The sequence below is a fragment of the Bombyx mori genome, chromosome 15, assembly GCF_030269925.1.
Source record: "Bombyx mori chromosome 15, ASM3026992v2".
Classification (NCBI taxonomy): domain Eukaryota; kingdom Metazoa; phylum Arthropoda; class Insecta; order Lepidoptera; family Bombycidae; genus Bombyx; species Bombyx mori.
Window position 1 is genome coordinate 5,502,613 of NC_085121.1, and position 18,859 is coordinate 5,521,471.

The 18,859-nt window shown below is 37.2% G+C and overlaps 2 protein-coding genes across 4 annotated transcripts; one reads left to right on the top strand and one right to left on the bottom strand.

Moving 5' to 3' along the window:
• The first annotated feature begins 1,912 nt into the window (after positions 1-1,912).
• On the top strand, positions 1,913-12,732 carry LOC101736767 (torsin-like protein). 3 transcript variants are annotated; one of them, XM_004928542.4, is made up of 7 exons: positions 1,913-1,943; positions 4,872-6,371; positions 7,318-7,589; positions 9,627-9,778; positions 9,876-10,021; positions 11,272-11,419; positions 12,569-12,732. In XM_004928542.4, the coding sequence occupies exons 2-7, from the start codon at positions 6,173-6,175 to the stop codon at positions 12,696-12,698; spliced, it is 1,047 nt and encodes a 348-aa protein (XP_004928599.1). In that variant the 5' UTR covers positions 1,913-1,943; positions 4,872-6,172; the 3' UTR covers positions 12,699-12,732. The 3 variants fall into 3 exon arrangements, with proteins under 3 accessions (XP_004928599.1, XP_012547845.1, XP_021205312.1); XM_012692391.4 differs by having other exon boundaries at positions 4,872-5,021; XM_021349637.2 differs by lacking the exon at positions 1,913-1,943 and having other exon boundaries at positions 5,607-6,123.
• Positions 12,733-15,007: 2,275 nt separating this feature from the next.
• On the bottom strand, positions 15,008-17,106 carry Atg5 (autophagy 5-like). The gene is given in 5 exon segments (NM_001142487.1): positions 15,008-15,114; positions 15,184-15,384; positions 16,196-16,320; positions 16,675-16,880; positions 16,951-17,106. Coding segments are annotated over 5 exon segments (795 nt in total).
• Between the last annotated feature and the right edge of the window lie 1,753 nt (positions 17,107-18,859).

The window sequence follows — 18,859 nt, forward strand, 5'->3', positions numbered from 1 at the left end:
GCAAAAAGAAAGGAATTATTACTTATAGTGTTGTCCACTTATCCCTGCGAACGGCGATGTACGATTCCGAAATGTAAAATCGATTATACATCTATCTCGATTTTTCTCAATTATTTTCACAATCACAAAATGGTGACTGTCACGAAAGAAAATTTCAGGCGAAATTGTTTTACGTACCGATTGCGTATTCAATATTATTAATTTGGAGTTTCCAAACGGTTAGTCAACAATATCATACCATTATACACTTTTAATTAAGACAGATATGCTTCTACCAATCAACCTTTCAGGCCTGCCATTGTCTAGCTGTCTTTACTCTGCTTGTATCTGAAAGTGCAACCTCAGGTAGCTCGTACTTATAGGCATCACTAAGTGTTAAAAAAAGTAAAATTATTCAATTTTCTGTGATAATGCTGCTACCGGTACATAATGCCATTTATTTTAAAAAAATGGAAGAAGAACAGCATTCTCTCTTCTTCGACCCGTGTCCACCCAATGCCGAGTGTAGGTGTCTTCGAATGCACTCCATTCTCTTCGGTCTCTTGCCTTTCACATCCAATCTCTACCAACCACTTTGACCAGGTCATCGGTCCACCTCGTTGGCTGTCTGCCCACGTTACGACATCTAGTAGGAGGTCTCCACTTCAGTACTTTTGTGCCCCACCGATTGTCATTGCGACGGCACATGTGGTCGACCCACTTCCACTTTTTCCGAGCAATCACTTTGGCTATGTCAGTCACATCAGTTCTTCTGCTGATTTTGGTATTACACACACTATCCCTTAGAGAAATTCCCAACATAGCCCGTTCCATGGCTCTTTGCGTGACTTGTATTTAAATCATAATTTGTTCTTCAAAAGGGGTCGCTCTCCGAATACCACTTCGAGCAGCCCACTCCCTAATAGGCGCGTTAACACCTCCGCCATTACCCCATCACTCTCTTTGGCCAGCCAATACCATGGGCCTCGAAGGTCAAGTATCTAGGCGTCACCCTCGACAGAGGGATTCCGTCCCCACATCAAAACGGTACGTGATCGTGCCGCCTTCATATTAGGACGTCTCATCCCATGATTTGCAAGCGAAGTAAATTGTCCTTTCGAAATAAGGTGACACTCTACAAAACTTGCATATGCTCCGCCATGACCTATGCAAGCGTAGTGTTCGCTCACGCGGCTTGCACCGACTTGAAACCCCTTCAAGTTATCCAATCACGTTTTTGCAGGATAGCCGTGGGTGCACCATGGTTCCTAAGGAACGTGAATCTCCATAATGACCTGGAGCTTGACTTAGTCAGTAAGTATCTACAGTCGGCATCATTGCGCCACTTCGAAAAGGCGGCACGACATGAAATCCCTCTTGTCGTGGCCGCTGGGAATTACATACATTACATACATAGATTATTCACTTAATATATTTGATTACATACCCGATCCTATAGACCGAATGGTAAACATTCGACGTCGCCTAAAACACGTCATTACGGATCCTTTTTTTTTATTTTTTTATTATTATATATTATTTTTATTATTATATTTTTTATTATTATATATTTATTATTATAGTCATTACGGATCCTCCCGATCTATTGACGGTGCTTTTAGGTACCACAAGCACCGGTCACCGTCCTCGCTCTCAAATATATAAGTGTATAATGGTCCTCGTCAAACCCGTCGCTTGCGACGAAGGGCTCGACGAGTGAATTAACTCATAGACACAGCCCACTGAGTTTCTCGCCGGATCTTCTCAGTGGGTCGCGTTTCCGATCCGTTGGTAGATTCTGCAAAGCACTGCTCTTGCTAGTGCTAGCAACACTCCTGGTTAGAGCCCCGTGAGCTCACCTACACGCATAGAGTTACTATTCTAACTTGGTTGTAGGTACTTATTAACTCCATGCCTACACGTCAAACAGAAGTTGAAATAGCCTCTTAAGGCTACCAACATAGGTAGGGGAAAAAAAGGCATCTGTCCAGTTGTTATAAGTTTTCTGTATGCATCCCATCTGCGGAGGTGGTGGTTCTTGGAGACTTTAACGCTCATCACCAAGAGTGGTTGGGGTCCAGAACCACTGACCTCCCGGGTCGGGCTGCCTACGATTTCGCCTTGGCCTACGGCCTCTCCCAGCTGGTGACACAGCCCACCCGTGTCCCAGATATTGAGGGGCACGAGCCTTCTCTGTTGGACCTTCTGCTGACCACCGATCCAGCCGGATACAGTGTGGTGGTCGACGCTCCACTTGGATCGTCTGATCACTGCCTTATCCGTGCTGCCACACCACTCTCTCGTCCTAGTCGTCGAACGACGACCAGGTATCGAAGAGTTTGGCAGTATTTGTCAGCAGATTGGGATGGATTGCGTGAGTTTTACGCATCCTACCCATGGGGGCGGTTCTGCTTTTCCTCTGCTGATCCTGACGTCTGTGCGGACCGTCTTAAAGACGTGGTGCTCCAGGGGATGGAATTGTTTGTTCCCTCCTCTGAAGTGCCCGTTGGGGGTTGCAGCAGACCCTGGTATAACAATGCCAGCAGGGATGCTGCACACCTCAAGCGGTCTGCATACGTGGCATGGGATGATGCTAGGAGACGTCGGGATCCTAACATCTCAGAGGAAAGGCGGAAATATAACGCCGCTTCCAGGTCCTACAAGAAGGTTATTGCCAGGGCGAAATCGGAGCACGTTGCTAGAATTGGCGAGCGACTGAAGAGCTATCCCTCTGGGAGCCGTGCTTTTTGGTCGCTCGCCAAAGCTGCAGAAGGTAACTTTTGCAGGTCTAGTCTCCCACCACTACGCAAGTCCGATGACAGTCTGGCCCATAGTGCGAAAGAGAAGGCTGACCTTCTGGTCAAACTCTTCGCCTCGAACTCGACTGTGGACGACGGGGGTGCCACACCACCGAACATCCTCCGGTGTGATAGTTCCCTGCCGGAGATCTGCTTTACACAGTGTGCAGTCAGGCGGGAACTCCGACTCCTGGACGTCCATAAGTCGAGCGGGCCAGACGGCATCCCTGCAGTGGTTCTGAAAACGTGCGCCCCTGAGCTGACGCCTGCGCTAACGCGTTTGTATCGTATCTCTTATTGCGCTAACAGGGTTCCGTCTTCATGGAAGACTGCCCACGTCCACCCTATCCCCAAGAAGGGTGACCGGTCGGACCCATCGAGCTATAGGCCTATCGCGATAACTTCCTTGCTTTCCAAGGTGATGGAGCGAATAATTAATATACAACTCCTGAAGTATCTGGAGGATCGCCAGCTGATCAGTGACCGACAGTACGGTTTCCGTCACGGTCGCTCAGCTGGCGATCTTCTTGTATACCTTACTCACAGGTGGGCTGAAGCCTTGGAGAGCAAGGGCGAGGCTCTTGCTGTGAGCCTTGATATCGCGAAGGCCTTCGACAGGGTCTGGCATAGGGCACTTCTGTCGAAGCTACCATCTTACGGAATCCCCGAGGGTCTCTGCAAGTGGATCGCTAGCTTTTTGGATGGGCGGAGCATCACGGTCGTTGTAGACGGTGACTGTTCTGATACCATGACCATTAACGCTGGCGTTCCACAAGGTTCGGTGCTCTCCCCCACGCTTTTCATCCTGTATATCAATGACATGCTGTCTATTGATGGCATGCATTGCTATGCGGATGACAGCACGGGGGATGCGCGATATATCGGCCATCAGAGTCTCTCTCGGAGCGTGGTGCAAGAGAGACGATCAAAACTTGTGTCTGAAGTGGAGAACTCTCTGGGGCGAGTCTCCAAATGGGGTGAATTGAACTTGGTTCAATTCAACCCGTTAAAGACACAAGTTTGCGCGTTCACTGCGAAGAAGGACCCCTTTGTCATGGCGCCGCAATTCCAAGGAGTATCCCTGCAACCTTCCGAGAGTATCGGGATACTTGGGGTCGACATTTCGAGCGATGTCCAGTTTCGGAGTCATTTGGAAGGCAAAGCCAAGTTGGCGTCCAAAATGCTGGGAGTCCTCAACAGAGCGAAGCGGTACTTCACGCCTGGACAAAGACTTTTGCTTTATAAAGCACAAGTCCGGCCTCGCATGGAGTACTGCTCCCATCTCTGGGCTGGGGCTCCCAAATACCAGCTTCTTCCATTTGACTCCATACAGAGGAGGGCCGTTCGGATTGTCGATAATCCCATTCTCTCGGATCGTTTGGAGCCTCTGGGTCTGCGGAGGGACTTCGGTTCCCTCTGTATTTTGTACCGTATGTTCCATGGGGAGTGCTCTGAGGAATTGTTCGAGATGATACCAGCATCTCGTTTTTACCATCGCACCGCCCGCCACCGGAGTAGAGTTCATCCATACTACCTGGAGCCACTGCGATCATCCACAGTGCGTTTCCAGAGGTCTTTTTTGCCACGTACCATCCGGCTATGGAATGAGCTCCCCTCCACGGTGTTTCCCGAGCGCTATGACATGTCCTTCTTCAAACGAGGCTTGTGGAGAGTATTAAGCGGTAGGCAGCGGCTTGGCTCTGCCCCTGGCATTGCTGAAGTCCATGGGCGACGGTAACCACTCACCATCAGGTGGGCCGTATGCCCGTCTGCCTACAAAGGCAATAAAAAAAAAAAAAAAAAAAAAAACCTGGTTTTTTTTTTAATTGCAATCCAGATTGTTATATTAAATATTTTAACTTGTAATTTATAAACTATGGTTGTAATTTGTTTTATGCATATATGAAGGTAAAAAAATGCTTCATGATAGAAATTTCCCGGGGGGGCTCAAATCTGTGTGGGTTAGCAAGTGGCCTCTCAATATTTTTTATTGCTTGAAGCAATGAAGATGAAGCAAATGGTCCACATTTTATTAAATTTTACCTGCATTTCCATACACCATTAATGCCTTCATCCTTTTCACTTTATTTACAGTCAAACCTGGGTAAGTGAGAACTGGATAAGTGAGAAAACTCTATAAGTGAGAGTAATAGCCAAGACCCGTCATTTTAAGCTCCCAAAACCTCTATTAGCGAGAAACAGAAACCTCTGTAAGAGAGAGTCGTTTTTCCTTCATGGACCTCCGTAAGTGAGAGTGCTACTTGTCTATACCTCTATAAGCGACAGTCGAGCTTTATTTATTTATATTATTTAGGAGGAACAAATGACAAAACAAATTACAAATTTAACATCTGCTATTTTATGACTCATTCTTAACTTTCGTGAAACTTCCTATACCCTTGTTTTTGTATATATTAAACCTATTCTATTTCGTGGAACTAAATAACGTTGTTATTTTATAGCATTTTTTTCGAATGGACACGTGTGCCTGTGTACCGTCCTGTTTGTCGGACTTACTCAGTTTATCGTTAAACAATTGCGAAGTAAAGTTCTGTTCTGCATCATGTCAAAACGGAAAATTAAAGTACTGTTTTAAGTGATCAACTTAAAATATTGAGTGCGTTTGAATCCGGAAAATCGCGAAATGAAATTCAGAGGGTGCATTAGCGAGAAACTCTGGTTAGTGAGAAACCTCTATAAGCGAGAATGAGATTGTGCTCCCTTGAACTCTCGCTTATCCAGGTTTGACTGTAGTTCTATGGGCGCGTCCCTTTTGCTTATCCAATGGACGAATCAATCGAACAAAAACATGTTTTTGGATTAGGTACATTACCTACATAATTTGTGACATAATCTACGACAAAAGCACAGAAAAAAAAGTGCGTCTTTAGTGTTTATTCAGGTTTAAGTGTGTAATAACGATGGTTTATTAAATGTTTAATATTTGTGAAAGTGCACAAATTTGGGAAACTGAAACAAAGCCGCTGGACGTAGCTTCTCGGGATCCTCCAAAAAGTACACTGAAAAAATCTCAGTAAATTACCATCATTTTACCGAGATTATACATTTCATTCCATATAATTTCATCTCATTTCATTTAATCTCATCCCGGTTGATTAATGTCCCAAATTAATCATCTTCATTTCATTTCATTTCTCTTCATATTGTAATTTTTCATAAAATTAAGACATGACTTAAAGGTCTTAGTTACTAGGTCATAAAATCCCTTAAAAAAAGTGCTTTTTTTGCAAATAGTATAAGTACATGCATAGATTATACACTTATTATATTTGAGAAGTACATGTACAATTGTACATGCGTATGTACCATAGGTACATACGGTACGGTACGTAATTAAAACAAAAAAATTATGTTATCTAAGAGTAACAATCACAATGGTTCAAAAATATTTAATTGGAATATATTTAATTATGTTTTTAAGTAGCACGTTATCTGAACCAATCACGATATCTTTAGTTGGATCAGCTATCGTTCTTGCTAGCGGATGGTATAAATGGGATACTTTAAAGGATGCCACATATTGTAAATTTACAGAATGTTGTAATGATTATCACATACCTTTTGATGTACAAAGTAAGTTCTTGACAAAACAAACTATATTAAGTGTGTAGTGTGTACTTTATAAAAATAACTACTTACGAGAAACTCAAATTTAACTGTTTATAATGTCAAAATAACAGCTTTTTACTAAATGCATTAATATCAAAGAATATAGCCTATATTCTTTAACTACCCTCTAACTACCCTTAGTTATGACAAAAAAACATTAACAACAAATTGTCTTGCAGTTTTTCCTCCTAATCTATGAAACTTTTGTTGTAAAATAATTGATGGGAATCACTGTCGAGACTAGCTAGCGGATATGTTACTATGTAGATATGTTGACTACCTTGGTTACTTTTATATGAAAGAATATTTAGGTTCCGTTCCAAATAATTAAAATGCAGGAACAAAATTGATTTACAAGCACAAAGTCAAATAGGGAAACTATTTTGTATAATAGCGATATACAATAGGGAAATAAAGTGCATCTGTGTTTAGTCAGAATATAAATAATAGATGTTATTCCTGAGACTTTATTCTTTTCCTCTTATCTGCCGTTTTGCTCTTGGTCCACCTGGTGTTGTGTTTACTGGGCTCAATACCACAACACACCCAATTTTTTTATTGCTTAAATGAGTTGACGAGGTCATGTCCCACTTGCTGTTAAGTGGTTACCGGAGCCCATAGAAATCAACATAAATGTCACTAACCACCTTGAGTCATGAGTTCTGAGTCTCTGCTTTGCATTACAATGACTGCTCCATACAAACACATTATTGTTTTACAGCAAAAATGGTCAAAAATATCATGCTGGTGTGCAGATTTACAAGATGACCTACCACCAGTAAAAACCTTGATACTTAATATGGAAGTCTCGATCACTGAAATCCTTCAGGCCAGAATTTAGAGACCATCAAGGCAATATAGGCACTTATGCATGTCAAAGTATAATTTATAAATAAAAATTTGATTTCAGAATTGAGAGATTCTCTTTCACAGCGAATGTTTGGTCAGCCACTGGTCAATGAACTTTTCAATATTATCTCAGCTCACAAAGAGAATATTAATGAAAGCAATGGGAACAAGAAAGCTCTAGTAATAAGTCTCCATGGCTGGTCAGGTGTTGGTAAAAATTTTGCCTCTACAATGATTGCCGAAGCTATCTATCGCAAAGGCATGCAGAGCAACTATGTAAAACTATTTATGGGTAAAAAAGATTTCGATTGCTATGAATTGGAAAAGAAAAAAGTGAGTATTTTAAAATAGAATGTGATATTTCCATAATATAAAAAGTATGTAACAAATCTTTTTACTTACTTGTTGTTGTCCTTGCAGTCATTTATTTACTTAATACTTAATTGTTTCACTCTTGAGAAAATTGTCTCGATCATCACAAGTGTTGATGAGGGCAGACGTCCCACATCTCACAATGTCTCGTCATCTCTCCCGGCTCGAGATCATCTGGCTGCACTTATTTTGGGGACCTCCCACTGTTTCTGATTTGGTCAGTTTAGTGCATTGGCGCCCTTCCCTACAGGACACTGCGTTCAATGGACTCATTATCTATCTGCCAAACATGTTTGAAGGAAGTCACCATCTGAGACTACTATAGAAAAAAGATGCGTGATGCTGAGTTCTTGAAATAATGCAATGGTTGCATGAAACTTAGTCAACAAAACTCCACTCATCTTCTTCAGAGTGTCTATTTTCTTCTTTTCCACATCTTGCACTGTCGATGTCAGCAGCATATTAGAATATAGATAAGATTAGCATTCTAATGAGCCTCATCTTTATGGTCTTCATTAATAATAATTAGAAACAAATCACACAGTCATCCAGCCGCAATTTAAGATACCCGAGTTGTGGGTACAAGATATTGGCAAACAAACTTATATATGTTTAAATGTATACATGTATACAAAAACACCCAAATAAACTTGTTAATCACACAATGATTGCCTGATGTGGGAATCGAACCCATGACTCGGCGCAACAGTCCAGGGCGCTAACTACGACAGCACCACAGTCAGTAAATTCATTGTTTCTATTTCTCGTAACAGCCATGGACTTTTTAATTTCGTCCATGCATTCGCCCGCCATCTTTGAGAGCAAAGATTACGAGGAGGGATCAAAAAGTAGTGAAAAATGTCTCCTTGGTAAGAAAAAAAAACACTGGCAGGCATAGCCCAGATACATATTTGTAATATTAATAAAGAAAAAAAATCTTTGATTCTCTTTTGTTTTTCTCTGAATGTAGTCATTTGTTTGCTTCGTGTCGGAATGTCTTCTCGAAAATGGAGAAAAACGAAGTGAGAGCCATTATTATTCATTGCGATTTGGAGGCAACATTATTATAGTCTGCTCTGCCGTATTCCACTGTCGCAAGGTGGGCTTCTAAATGTCGAGTAGGGAGAACGAGCACGGAAGACGAACATCGTTGCGTCCGTGACGTCCGTCCATCAACGTCAGTGACCCAAGAAAATGTTGCGAAAGTCGAGAAAATTGTATTGAGCGATCGAAGATTTACCATCCGATAATTAATACAAGAAACGGGCATTTCATATGGAAGTATTCAATCCATATTGAAACAATCTTTGAATATGAGAAAAGTCTCCGCAAGATGGGTGCCGAGAATGTTAACCGACAGTCACAAACAAAATCGACTTGACATTTCGAAGATATTGTTGGACAAGTTTCAATAAGATTCTGAAAACTTTTTGTCTTTCGTAATAATGGATGAAAAATGGGTCCATCATTTTGATCTCGCGACAAAACAGCAATCTTCGCAATGGAAACGGCCATCTTCACCGACCCGAGAAAGGAGAGGGAAACTTTGAAGGGGCGTGCTGTTTCAGCACGACAATGCACCCGCGCACAGGTCGGCTGTTGCAATGGCTGCCATTCAGCAAGCTGGCTTCGAATTGGTTGACCACTCCCCTTATTCACCAGATCTGGCGCCTAGCGATTTTTATCTGTTCCCCAAATCGAAAGAATACTTAAGGGAAAACAGGTACGAAGACGATAACGAGATGATGGATGCCGTGGAGAGCTTTTTGCAGGACCAAGACAAAACTTTTTTTTAAAAGGGATTTGAAGCCTTGGAAAATCGCTGGACTCGGTGTGTAGAGACTCGGAGACTATATAGAAAAATAAATTAATAAGTTATCCATAGTCATTATATTCTATCTCATTCTCACTACTTTTTGATCCTCCTAGTTTATAATATGTATGTAGGATTGGCCATGCCACTTGATGCTATATTATATTATTAATATTTGTTTTCAGCAAATGTTAGTTAATACATTGAACACTCTGGTGAAGAAATGTCCCAAATCTCTGATTATCTTTGATGAGATACATCACATGTGTCCATCAGTGCTTGATACAATAATACCAATGCTCGATCACCACAGTGCTGTTGATGAGGTGGATTATAGGTAAATTTATATCACTGATTTACTTACTAAAAAAATTACATCCAAGAATTCCACAAATTTACAAAAACTCTTTTTAGTAATAACCTACTCTTTTTAGAAACACCATCTTTATTTTTATATCAAACATAGGAGGACATGAAATAGCAACAAAGCTTTTAGAACTCTACGAAAAAGGTGTAACTCGATCAGAAGTTGAATTCCGTGATTTTGAACCTATCATTCGGAGGACAGCATATTTCCAAGGTATCATTAAGTATATCTTAGTTTTTAAAAATAGGTTGTCTAGTGTAAATTTAAAATGATTTATTTAAATATCATTTAATATAATATCTTATTATTTAATACTAGCTGACCCGGCAGACTTCGTAGTGCCTCAATCAATGAATAAAAGACCTAAACTTTTGTATAAAATAAACTTAATACAAACAAAAAGAATCCGTCCGACGGGGGACACATCAAAGGAAAAGCAAAATTGTTATTTTTATTTAATTCCGAGCATTTTCATATTTATCTACCTTTTAAACCTTCTCTGGACTTCCACGAATCATTCAAGACCAAAATTAGCCAAATCGGTCCAGCCGTTCTCGAGTTTTAGCGAGACTAACGAACAGCAATTTATTTTTATATATATAGATTCTTATCCAAATCAAAATAATATACTGGATAACAATGTAATTTTAAATACTGTTTGGATGTTATTTTCTGATCATATTATCCTAATTTCCTAACCGACCTTGATATATTCGATGCATGCTGTTGTTGTTGGTGCTTATTCATTTTTAGCATAAAAGTTATGAGCACTGCCACACTTTCAGACTATTATTCGCTGGATCAGGATAAAAATTACATTATAGGAAAAATATTATACACTCTTCTTTTAGAGGTTGCTACCAGAAGTGGGTCGTAATCTTTTTTATAGAGCACAGAATATAAGCTTTTTACGACTAGGATAATTGTGTTTGGACAAATAATCGTTCAGTTGTTTGAAGGCGCCAATCCGTCTTTGTTGATCGTACACCATCGCGAACGACAATATTAATATAGTGTAAATTTCAAAGATAATCAAAGATTCGAAGATTAGTTTATGCAACTAAAACTACAATGCTATAATCAGAAATCAGATTATGAAAATGGTTCTTCGAACCCAATGAGTGATCCCGACTTTGTTTTTTTTTTTTTATTGCTTACGGAGTTGAAGACGATTAGACATTATTTCGAATATTTTGGTCAAAGACTGGTTATGCTTGTTATACGATTGTCGACCGTGTCTCCTTTATCTTTTCATATTTACATAATTCTACGACTACATTGACGTCAGGTTTGACCCCCTGAGCTCACCTACTAGTAAAGGTTACGGTGAAATGGTCTCTTAAGAAACGAAGCCTAATCCTAGATGTGACTTAATATTCTAGACAGACATTGTACGTGATGAATTTATAAACCAGTTATTTGCCCAATCCTAAAATAAGCCAGTAACTTACAATGATCTTTAGGTGGCTTCGAGAAAGCGGCCGCCATTGCACACCATTTGATCGATCACTATGTACCTTTTTTACCCTTGGAACAACATCACGTCGAAATGTGTGCACTTGCAGAATTTAAAGCTAACGGCGTTGAAAAGCCGTCGAAGAAAATGATGGCGTAAGTATAATTCATTGTTAGTTCCACAGTTTTATTCATAGAGGCATAGATGCCTGAAACAATTAGAAACCTAAATCGATGTTAAGTCAACGTGTTTCATGATTCTATAAAGGCGAATTTACATTACGAAATTAGTGGCATGAAATTAATTTCGTGACATTAGTTTTACCAACAGTTTCACGTGTAATTTAATATTTTCGTAATGCATGCATTAATTTCATGCATGCAATTTTTTGGTGAAATTAGTTTCATGCAACTAATTTCATAGTGTAGACGCGACGTGAAACTAATGTCGCGAAAGGGCCTGCGCTGTGCGGACGTGTGTATTGTTTGTTCGGACGCGCTTCAAGCCTTGAAAATAGCAAAACCAACGATGGAGTACAAAAAAAAAAGATCTTATTAATGAATATCACCGACAAGGGTGTCTGGGACCCGAAACACCTACAGTAAAAAATCAAAATTATCTTCACTCATTCGAAAATAGTTTTTATAACTCTCAGGATCTTCATCTGCTAATTTAGAGACTAAATTCATTGCACCTAAATGCCTTCTTGTTGACAATCCTCGAATCTACCAACTTTTTTTTTTCTTGATAGTTTTTTTTTAAGTAGGTATATAAGCATTTTTTTAGCTATATTGAATATAGCAAATTATAGCTTTGATGCTGAAGGCGCCATGGTTACTGCGATACTGTGGATTTCGAGACACTAATTTTTTAACGAAATTACTTTCGCATATATCGAAACTACTTTCGTGAAACTGAGCTCAACATGCATGACACTAATTTCGTAATGTAAATCCCGCATAAGCTTAGTGCGAGTTTTTTAACTTCTCAATCGCGTAAAAGTTGACTCAAATTTGTATGAAGTTGGAAAATCGCCTTTAGCGACTTCTTTTTTGAAAAAACGACGTCCACTTGAGTGATGATCGTGAAATGAACTGAAACTGAATTTGCGTAATTGTTTTGCTTACTTTATCTAAGCTGTTTACTTAACCTTGTATAATTTATAAAAATTTTTTTTTAAGAAATGATTATCTGCCCTAATCTCACATTACTTTGGCACCCGAATTCTTCTATTTTATAAAAATTAAATAGAGAGGATTTTGTTAAAAATGAAGTCGTGCTCATTCCTTGCATTTCTGTTTCAGGGATGCCTTAACTGTTATAACATACGGTCCGCCAGAGACTCAACCTATTTTTGCAAATAATGGATGCAGACGATTCACAAGACACATTCCATATGTAATAAAAAAGCACACTAGAAAAACAGAATTATGAAACATATACTAATTAAAAATATTATAAGGTTTAATAGTTTTATTTTAATAAATTTCATATTGTTTGACTGGACAACTTGTCAAAGGCTTAAATAGTGTTTATAGTAACCGGCAAACTTCTTGAGCAAATGACCTTGACTGCGCAGAACCGAATTTTAGATCACTTTGGTGGTGAAGGTGAGGCGCGACGGCAGGGGAAATCGTATCGAGCGCGTTATTGGTAGATCAGTCGAACCTTGCGCCCCGCACCGCGCCCTCTTTCCGCTTGCTCCCAAAAGTACGCTTGCGTACAGTAAAAAGTCTATCGTTATTAATTGTTAAGTTATTTGTTATAATTGCTTGTTGACTTTGTTGCCATTGCTATATATTGAGTGTTTGTTGGTTTTTAATAAAAAATACACTACGCCGCGACAAACTGGTGTAGTATTCAAAAGAAAGGGTAGAAAAAATATGTACGACGTATATTGCGTCATTATAAAACAGGGGAAGAATGATATGGAAAAAGTAAAACAGACTTCGGAAGCAAGAAAAACATCAGTGAGTACTGTTAGGTGCATTATTAACGAAGCTAAAGGCTCTGGCTTGCTCGCCGTGTTTCGGACTCCGGGTAAGAAAAGATCAGGGAAGAGAAAGTTACCGGAATGGATAGTTTCGTTCAATCTGTAATAAAACGATGTAATCATAATAACTAACAAGCAGCGAAACTCTTCAAAAAATAATTAATTATAGACAAAAAAGTAGACCGAACCGACCGAGTTGTAAACTACACCGATGAGTCCTATGTCGACTCATCACGATGATAGCGACTCGGGTGATGAAAACAGTGATGATGATGATGGTCAAGATTATGATAACGAAAAAAATATTACAAATACCAGCTTCGCTTCAACTGAACGAAGACTTGACTTGAAAGTTCTAGTTTTGACTTAATAGAAGGAATATCTATTTTACCCCAAGATTAAATTATTACAATTATTAACCTATATTTTTTGTTGATGTTCTAATAAATATATAAATAAATACATAATATGTTGATTTTAATAATTTAATAGCATTATGACGCAGAGTAAGTAATGTTTTTGCACGTGAGTGTACCATGCGCGAACTTACCCCCACTACGTCGACAAATGCTCAAGAAGTTTGCCGGCTATTATACCTAATTTTTTTCGTTATCCTATACAATTGAGACTTCCAATAGCTTCAAATGTCCATATCTCGTGGGTAGTGGTGAGTAGGTGGTGGAAATCAACTTGCAATGACTATAGCCTCAGAGTACTGAAGAATTTACCTCAATATACCTACTTATAACTTACTTACACAATACAAATAATTAATTATTAAGACTGCTTCAAAATTGTGGACGGAAATAAATCCAGTCGAATCTTTACGGACCAGCAGTCTGTTATTCGTGTCGTCCGGTTTCTCATAAATCGGAAGACATTGGCACACGACCCCGATCCCCTTAGGGCTATTACTTATCTCTATCATCTGTGCGTATCAGTAATGTACTCACTAACGTAATTAACTCCAATTTTAAGTATTTCTTTGTTTATTATACAAGCTTGTACTGACGCGTACCACCGTTCTGGGCAGAGTACCGATGCAAATGAGATTTTGAACCAAAGGCAGCTAGCTTCAATCGTTTTCAAACTTCTAATTGAATAGACAGTGAGCCACTCTGTTGACCTCAGTTTACGAAAGATAACCGAAATAAAGGTGGAATAAAGTCACAACTACTGTAACTTAGATGCCTGCGTCATGCAGATTCAAAGTAAATGTTTGCTACTTCATCTCAAATCTCAAACTAACAAAAATGACCTATCAGAATAACCTATTTTTTTTGGGACCAATTTTATGATGTATGAAAAGAAGTTTTGGACCATTAAGTTTTTGTAGAAAAATAATCAATAATCAAGTATTGCGGGCTGACTATGAAGTTTAAATATATAATAATAGGGTGGTGGAGTTGTGAATCTTAGATAAAATTATTAATTCAATATAACTAAGTATCGTTTGTTTAAATTACATTAATAAAGTTGTAAAAATTTGTAATATCCAAAACCTGTAAAATTTAATTATAAATGAGAGATTTAACTGTAAAATACTATACTTTTAATAATTATGTCTGTTACTTATAAACAATTCAGAGAATGCGTAATGAATACAATAGTTATGTTGTATACATTTTTGACTAGACAATACATACTGAATTGTAAATTCAATACATTTTTCAAAAGATACAGAACATGTGACATAAGCTTATAAATATTAAATAGTTTCACAACTCATGCATACACGACCCAAATATCTTCAGCATAAACACAAATGTAAAAAGTTGTCAGGGTAACTGAGATGTTCTGAAAGCCACTGCAGAGGAGTTTCTGGAGGTATGATTACACCATGAGTTCTTAGATTAACTGTGAAAATAAGATTTTTTTTAAAAACAATATTACATAAATTTTATTCAACAATAAAATTAAAAGTACCATTTGATTTTTCTGGATATAGCTCGGAGATCATCTGTTGTAGCGTTTTTCTACTATTATCAGTATTTTTAGGACAGACAAGGCGTTGATTGTATACACCATCATCAGTATAAATCCTAAGTGGTATGTGTTTGAATCCATCATTATCACCATGTGACTCCATAAGACGTCTGTTGATAGCCCAAAACTGATCAAACTTGTCTGAAAAATAAGAAATGTTTGTTGTTTCTAATTTATAAGGACAAGGTTAATTAGCTTGTTGCAAAACTATATTGATAGTGCAATGACAAAAAAATCTAAGACATACTTCAATATTAAAATGAAAGATTTTTTTTATTTCTGTACATTTACAATTTATATATTTTTTCATTTATTATTCATCAAGAGTACTAATATTTTAAAGTAGGCAGTAACATGGTTGTGTCCTTAGAATTGCATATGTCTATAGGAAGCAGTAACCACTTGATAAAGTAAATTGGGCAAATGTATGTTTGTCAGAATCCTTAAACATTATCTTTACAATGTTTTCATGCTGCAACATTAATGGACAGTAATATAAATTGTTCATTAGAGTAAACAATACTAAAAGTATCTTTGAATTATGAAAGCAATCATGGAGAGTTATTCTAATTATGTTTGTTTTTTCAATGTAAACAATAATCATGGGCTTTTAAAAATATGTTAACGAAGATGCATTTTCTCATTTTAAGAGAAAATTTAAGATAATTTGAGAATACTACCTATTGTTAAGTTCTTTTCAGAGTCCACGTAATTTCAGTAAATTCCCACAATTTTAGTGAGATATAGACAGACATATGATATATAAACAATATTAATACTGGCAGGTTGCATACCATAGTGTTCCAGATCTTTTAGCTACACCTAGAACTTTTAGAGTTCTTATACCCTTAATCCTTTTAGTATTATTTATAATTCTTGTGGTGTTTTCAATGTATTACATTCCATCAAGACAACACGTAGTCACCCTTAGCATTAAAAATAATGTATGTACCATTTTGTAATCCAAGCCATAACTGATTGTGATCCTTTTTTTGCATAGTTGACATCACTTGTCCTCTGTGTTTCAGTACATCAGCCTCTTTCACTGTAGACATATAATGTGCTTCTACTACATCTCTGAAAGAATATATATTTTTATATAATTATGTTGTCCTGTGAAATATTTGTAATGAAATAATAATCAGTATTTTACTGTTATTAGGAGACAAAGAAATTATTAACTAGTTATTGAAATTTTAATTTAATCCAGATTTCAAATAAAGAGATCATTGTAATATGTCAAGCACTTGGTAGCATAATTATTAAGATAATGTTTCATGTAAAAAAAGATTTAAATTGGCTCTCTTTTTTTTTCTGGGACAAATTAGGACCATAAAACCAAATACAAATTAATGCTCTACTTATATTTGTTGTACCATAATACCAAATTTTGATCATAACTTTGCCGATTACAAGAAATCTTGTTCTTACTTGTTTGGGCAATGAAGAAGAATGTCTTCAGGGAACTTTGTGAAGTGTACTGTCAAAGTCCAGGGTAGTTGAGGATCATTACCACAATACAAATCGTACAAAAATCCTATGGGATAGTGCCATTTCAAGGGTTGCCCATTAAAGTCCAACCACATTTCACTATCAGAATTCTCTTGTGATATGAATCGGAGAAAGTGACGTTTCATCTGAAAAGAAACCAAGTTCGATGCAATATTTATACAAAAACGAAATAGCGTGTTGTTTTAAAAGATTTACCTTATCGATGACAAGAGGAAAGTAGCTAAGTCGAGGCACCATAACGTAAAATGGATCAGGTTGTTGAATTTCCATTATTTCTTCTTGAGCAAGATGAAAACATATCGGTAGTTTTCCATCCCATATTTCTCGAAGTACCTCCCTGTCGTTGGCCATTTTAATAGTTATTAATATGTTGATCACAGAACACTATTACTTCTTGATGTTGATTGTTGACGCTTTGCAACCTATCAATTAAAAACTACTCGGATTTTTTATTAGACGAAGTCAACTGACGTTTCTTGTGTTGTCAGTTTTTGATGAAATAAAAATAGTGTAGTGATAAAGTGAATGATTGAAAAAACTCCTGAATTAATGAAATTGCCTCGATTGTCTAGTGAATAGTTAGTGTGCCGAACTGCCGATATCGGGCACGTAGTTGAATTTTAGTCGTGCTTTGTACATACCAACGAGTTTTCGACGATTATGTTCCTATAGTATCTACCTATACTGAATACCGAGTGTTTTAAACATTAAGGAAAACGTTGCGAGGAAACTTGTAAGACCATCCTATTTTCAATACATCATATAGTTGGAACTATAAATGTATATAATTTACAATTATAGATAGGTAATGAAAATAAATAAAAAACTGATTGTAGTTACATACTACTAGTAACATATATTTGAGCACTTTAATACAATTTCATTGTAAAATAGAAATAATATTCTTTTATAGTTTAAAATGATTAACTCTTCACACCCATTGTTCATTCATGTGATTCAACGAGAACTGAACGCATCACTATTACTTTAAATATAGCAGCATTATTTTACAAAGTGACATTAGCTACTGTCAGCTGGCTTCGTCTTATTAAAAATACGACTTAAATATAGGTTTCATAGACGGCGCGGCTCACCCCAAGGACGCCCAGCCGACGCGGCGCCGCCTCCTTCTGCGAGATGGTGGACTCGTAGAAGTCGAGCAAAGCAAACCATCACCTCACGCCACCTTTTTTTATTTACAGGTTTTTTTTTTATTTTTAATTATTTGTTCGTCATTTGATCGTTAATGTTCGAATGTAAGAATTGTTTGTTCGTCTTTTATTTATTTACAATTAATTAAACAAATGATCACCTTAATTTGCCCCTCCTTACTTTTATTTTTATCGCTCAGATTAATTCATTTTGATCAATTATCGTTTGTTCGACGACAATTGGTGATTGATTGATCATAAAAAACAAATAAATAAAAATAAAAAAAAACGAAGCTTTGTAATTTAAATCAATCAAGATACTTCTCGATAATAATAATTAAGTTAATATAGACGTAAATAATTTTTTTTTAATAAATTCCTATTTATAGAGTATATTTATATACACTAAGTTTATTCTTCCATATTAAATGAATTTCTACTAAATGTCCCTGCAATATATTTCTTGAACTTAAAAATAATTATCATTTCAACAATGACAAATGACGAACAAATAATTAAAAATAAAAAAAATCTGAATACCAAAAAAAGGTGGCGTGAGGTGATGGTTTGCTTATTAGATATAAAATAATTAATAATTGGGAATTTAATTGTTTTTATGATCGAACAATCACCAATAGTCGTCGAACAAACGATAATTGATCAAAATAAATAAATCTGAGCGATAAAAATAAAGATATCTAGTAAGAGGGGCCCACTTAACGGTGATCATTTGTTTAATTAATTATAAATAAACAAAAGACGAACAAACAATTTTTACATTCGAACATTAATGAACAAAGGACGAACAAATAATTAAAAACAAAAAAAATCCGATAATCAAAAAAAGGGGGCCAAATTTACAGAGCCAACAATTTCATTCAGTAAAGGCCATAGATTATACACTTAATATATTTGAGGGTAAAGGCAAAACAAGTAATAGTGTTAAGTGTATA

Bases quoted from the DNA above. Each gene is read 5' to 3' on its own strand.
- LOC101736767 (XM_004928542.4), top strand. From the start codon at position 6,173: ATGGTTCAAAAATATTTAATTGGAATATATTTAATTATGTTTTTAAGT. The intron at 6,372-7,317 runs GTAAGTTCTTGA...ATTTGATTTCAG, and splicing joins CATACCTTTTGATGTACAAA to AATTGAGAGATTCTCTTTCA. The intron at 10,022-11,271 runs GTATCATTAAGT...AATGATCTTTAG, and splicing joins GAGGACAGCATATTTCCAAG to GTGGCTTCGAGAAAGCGGCC.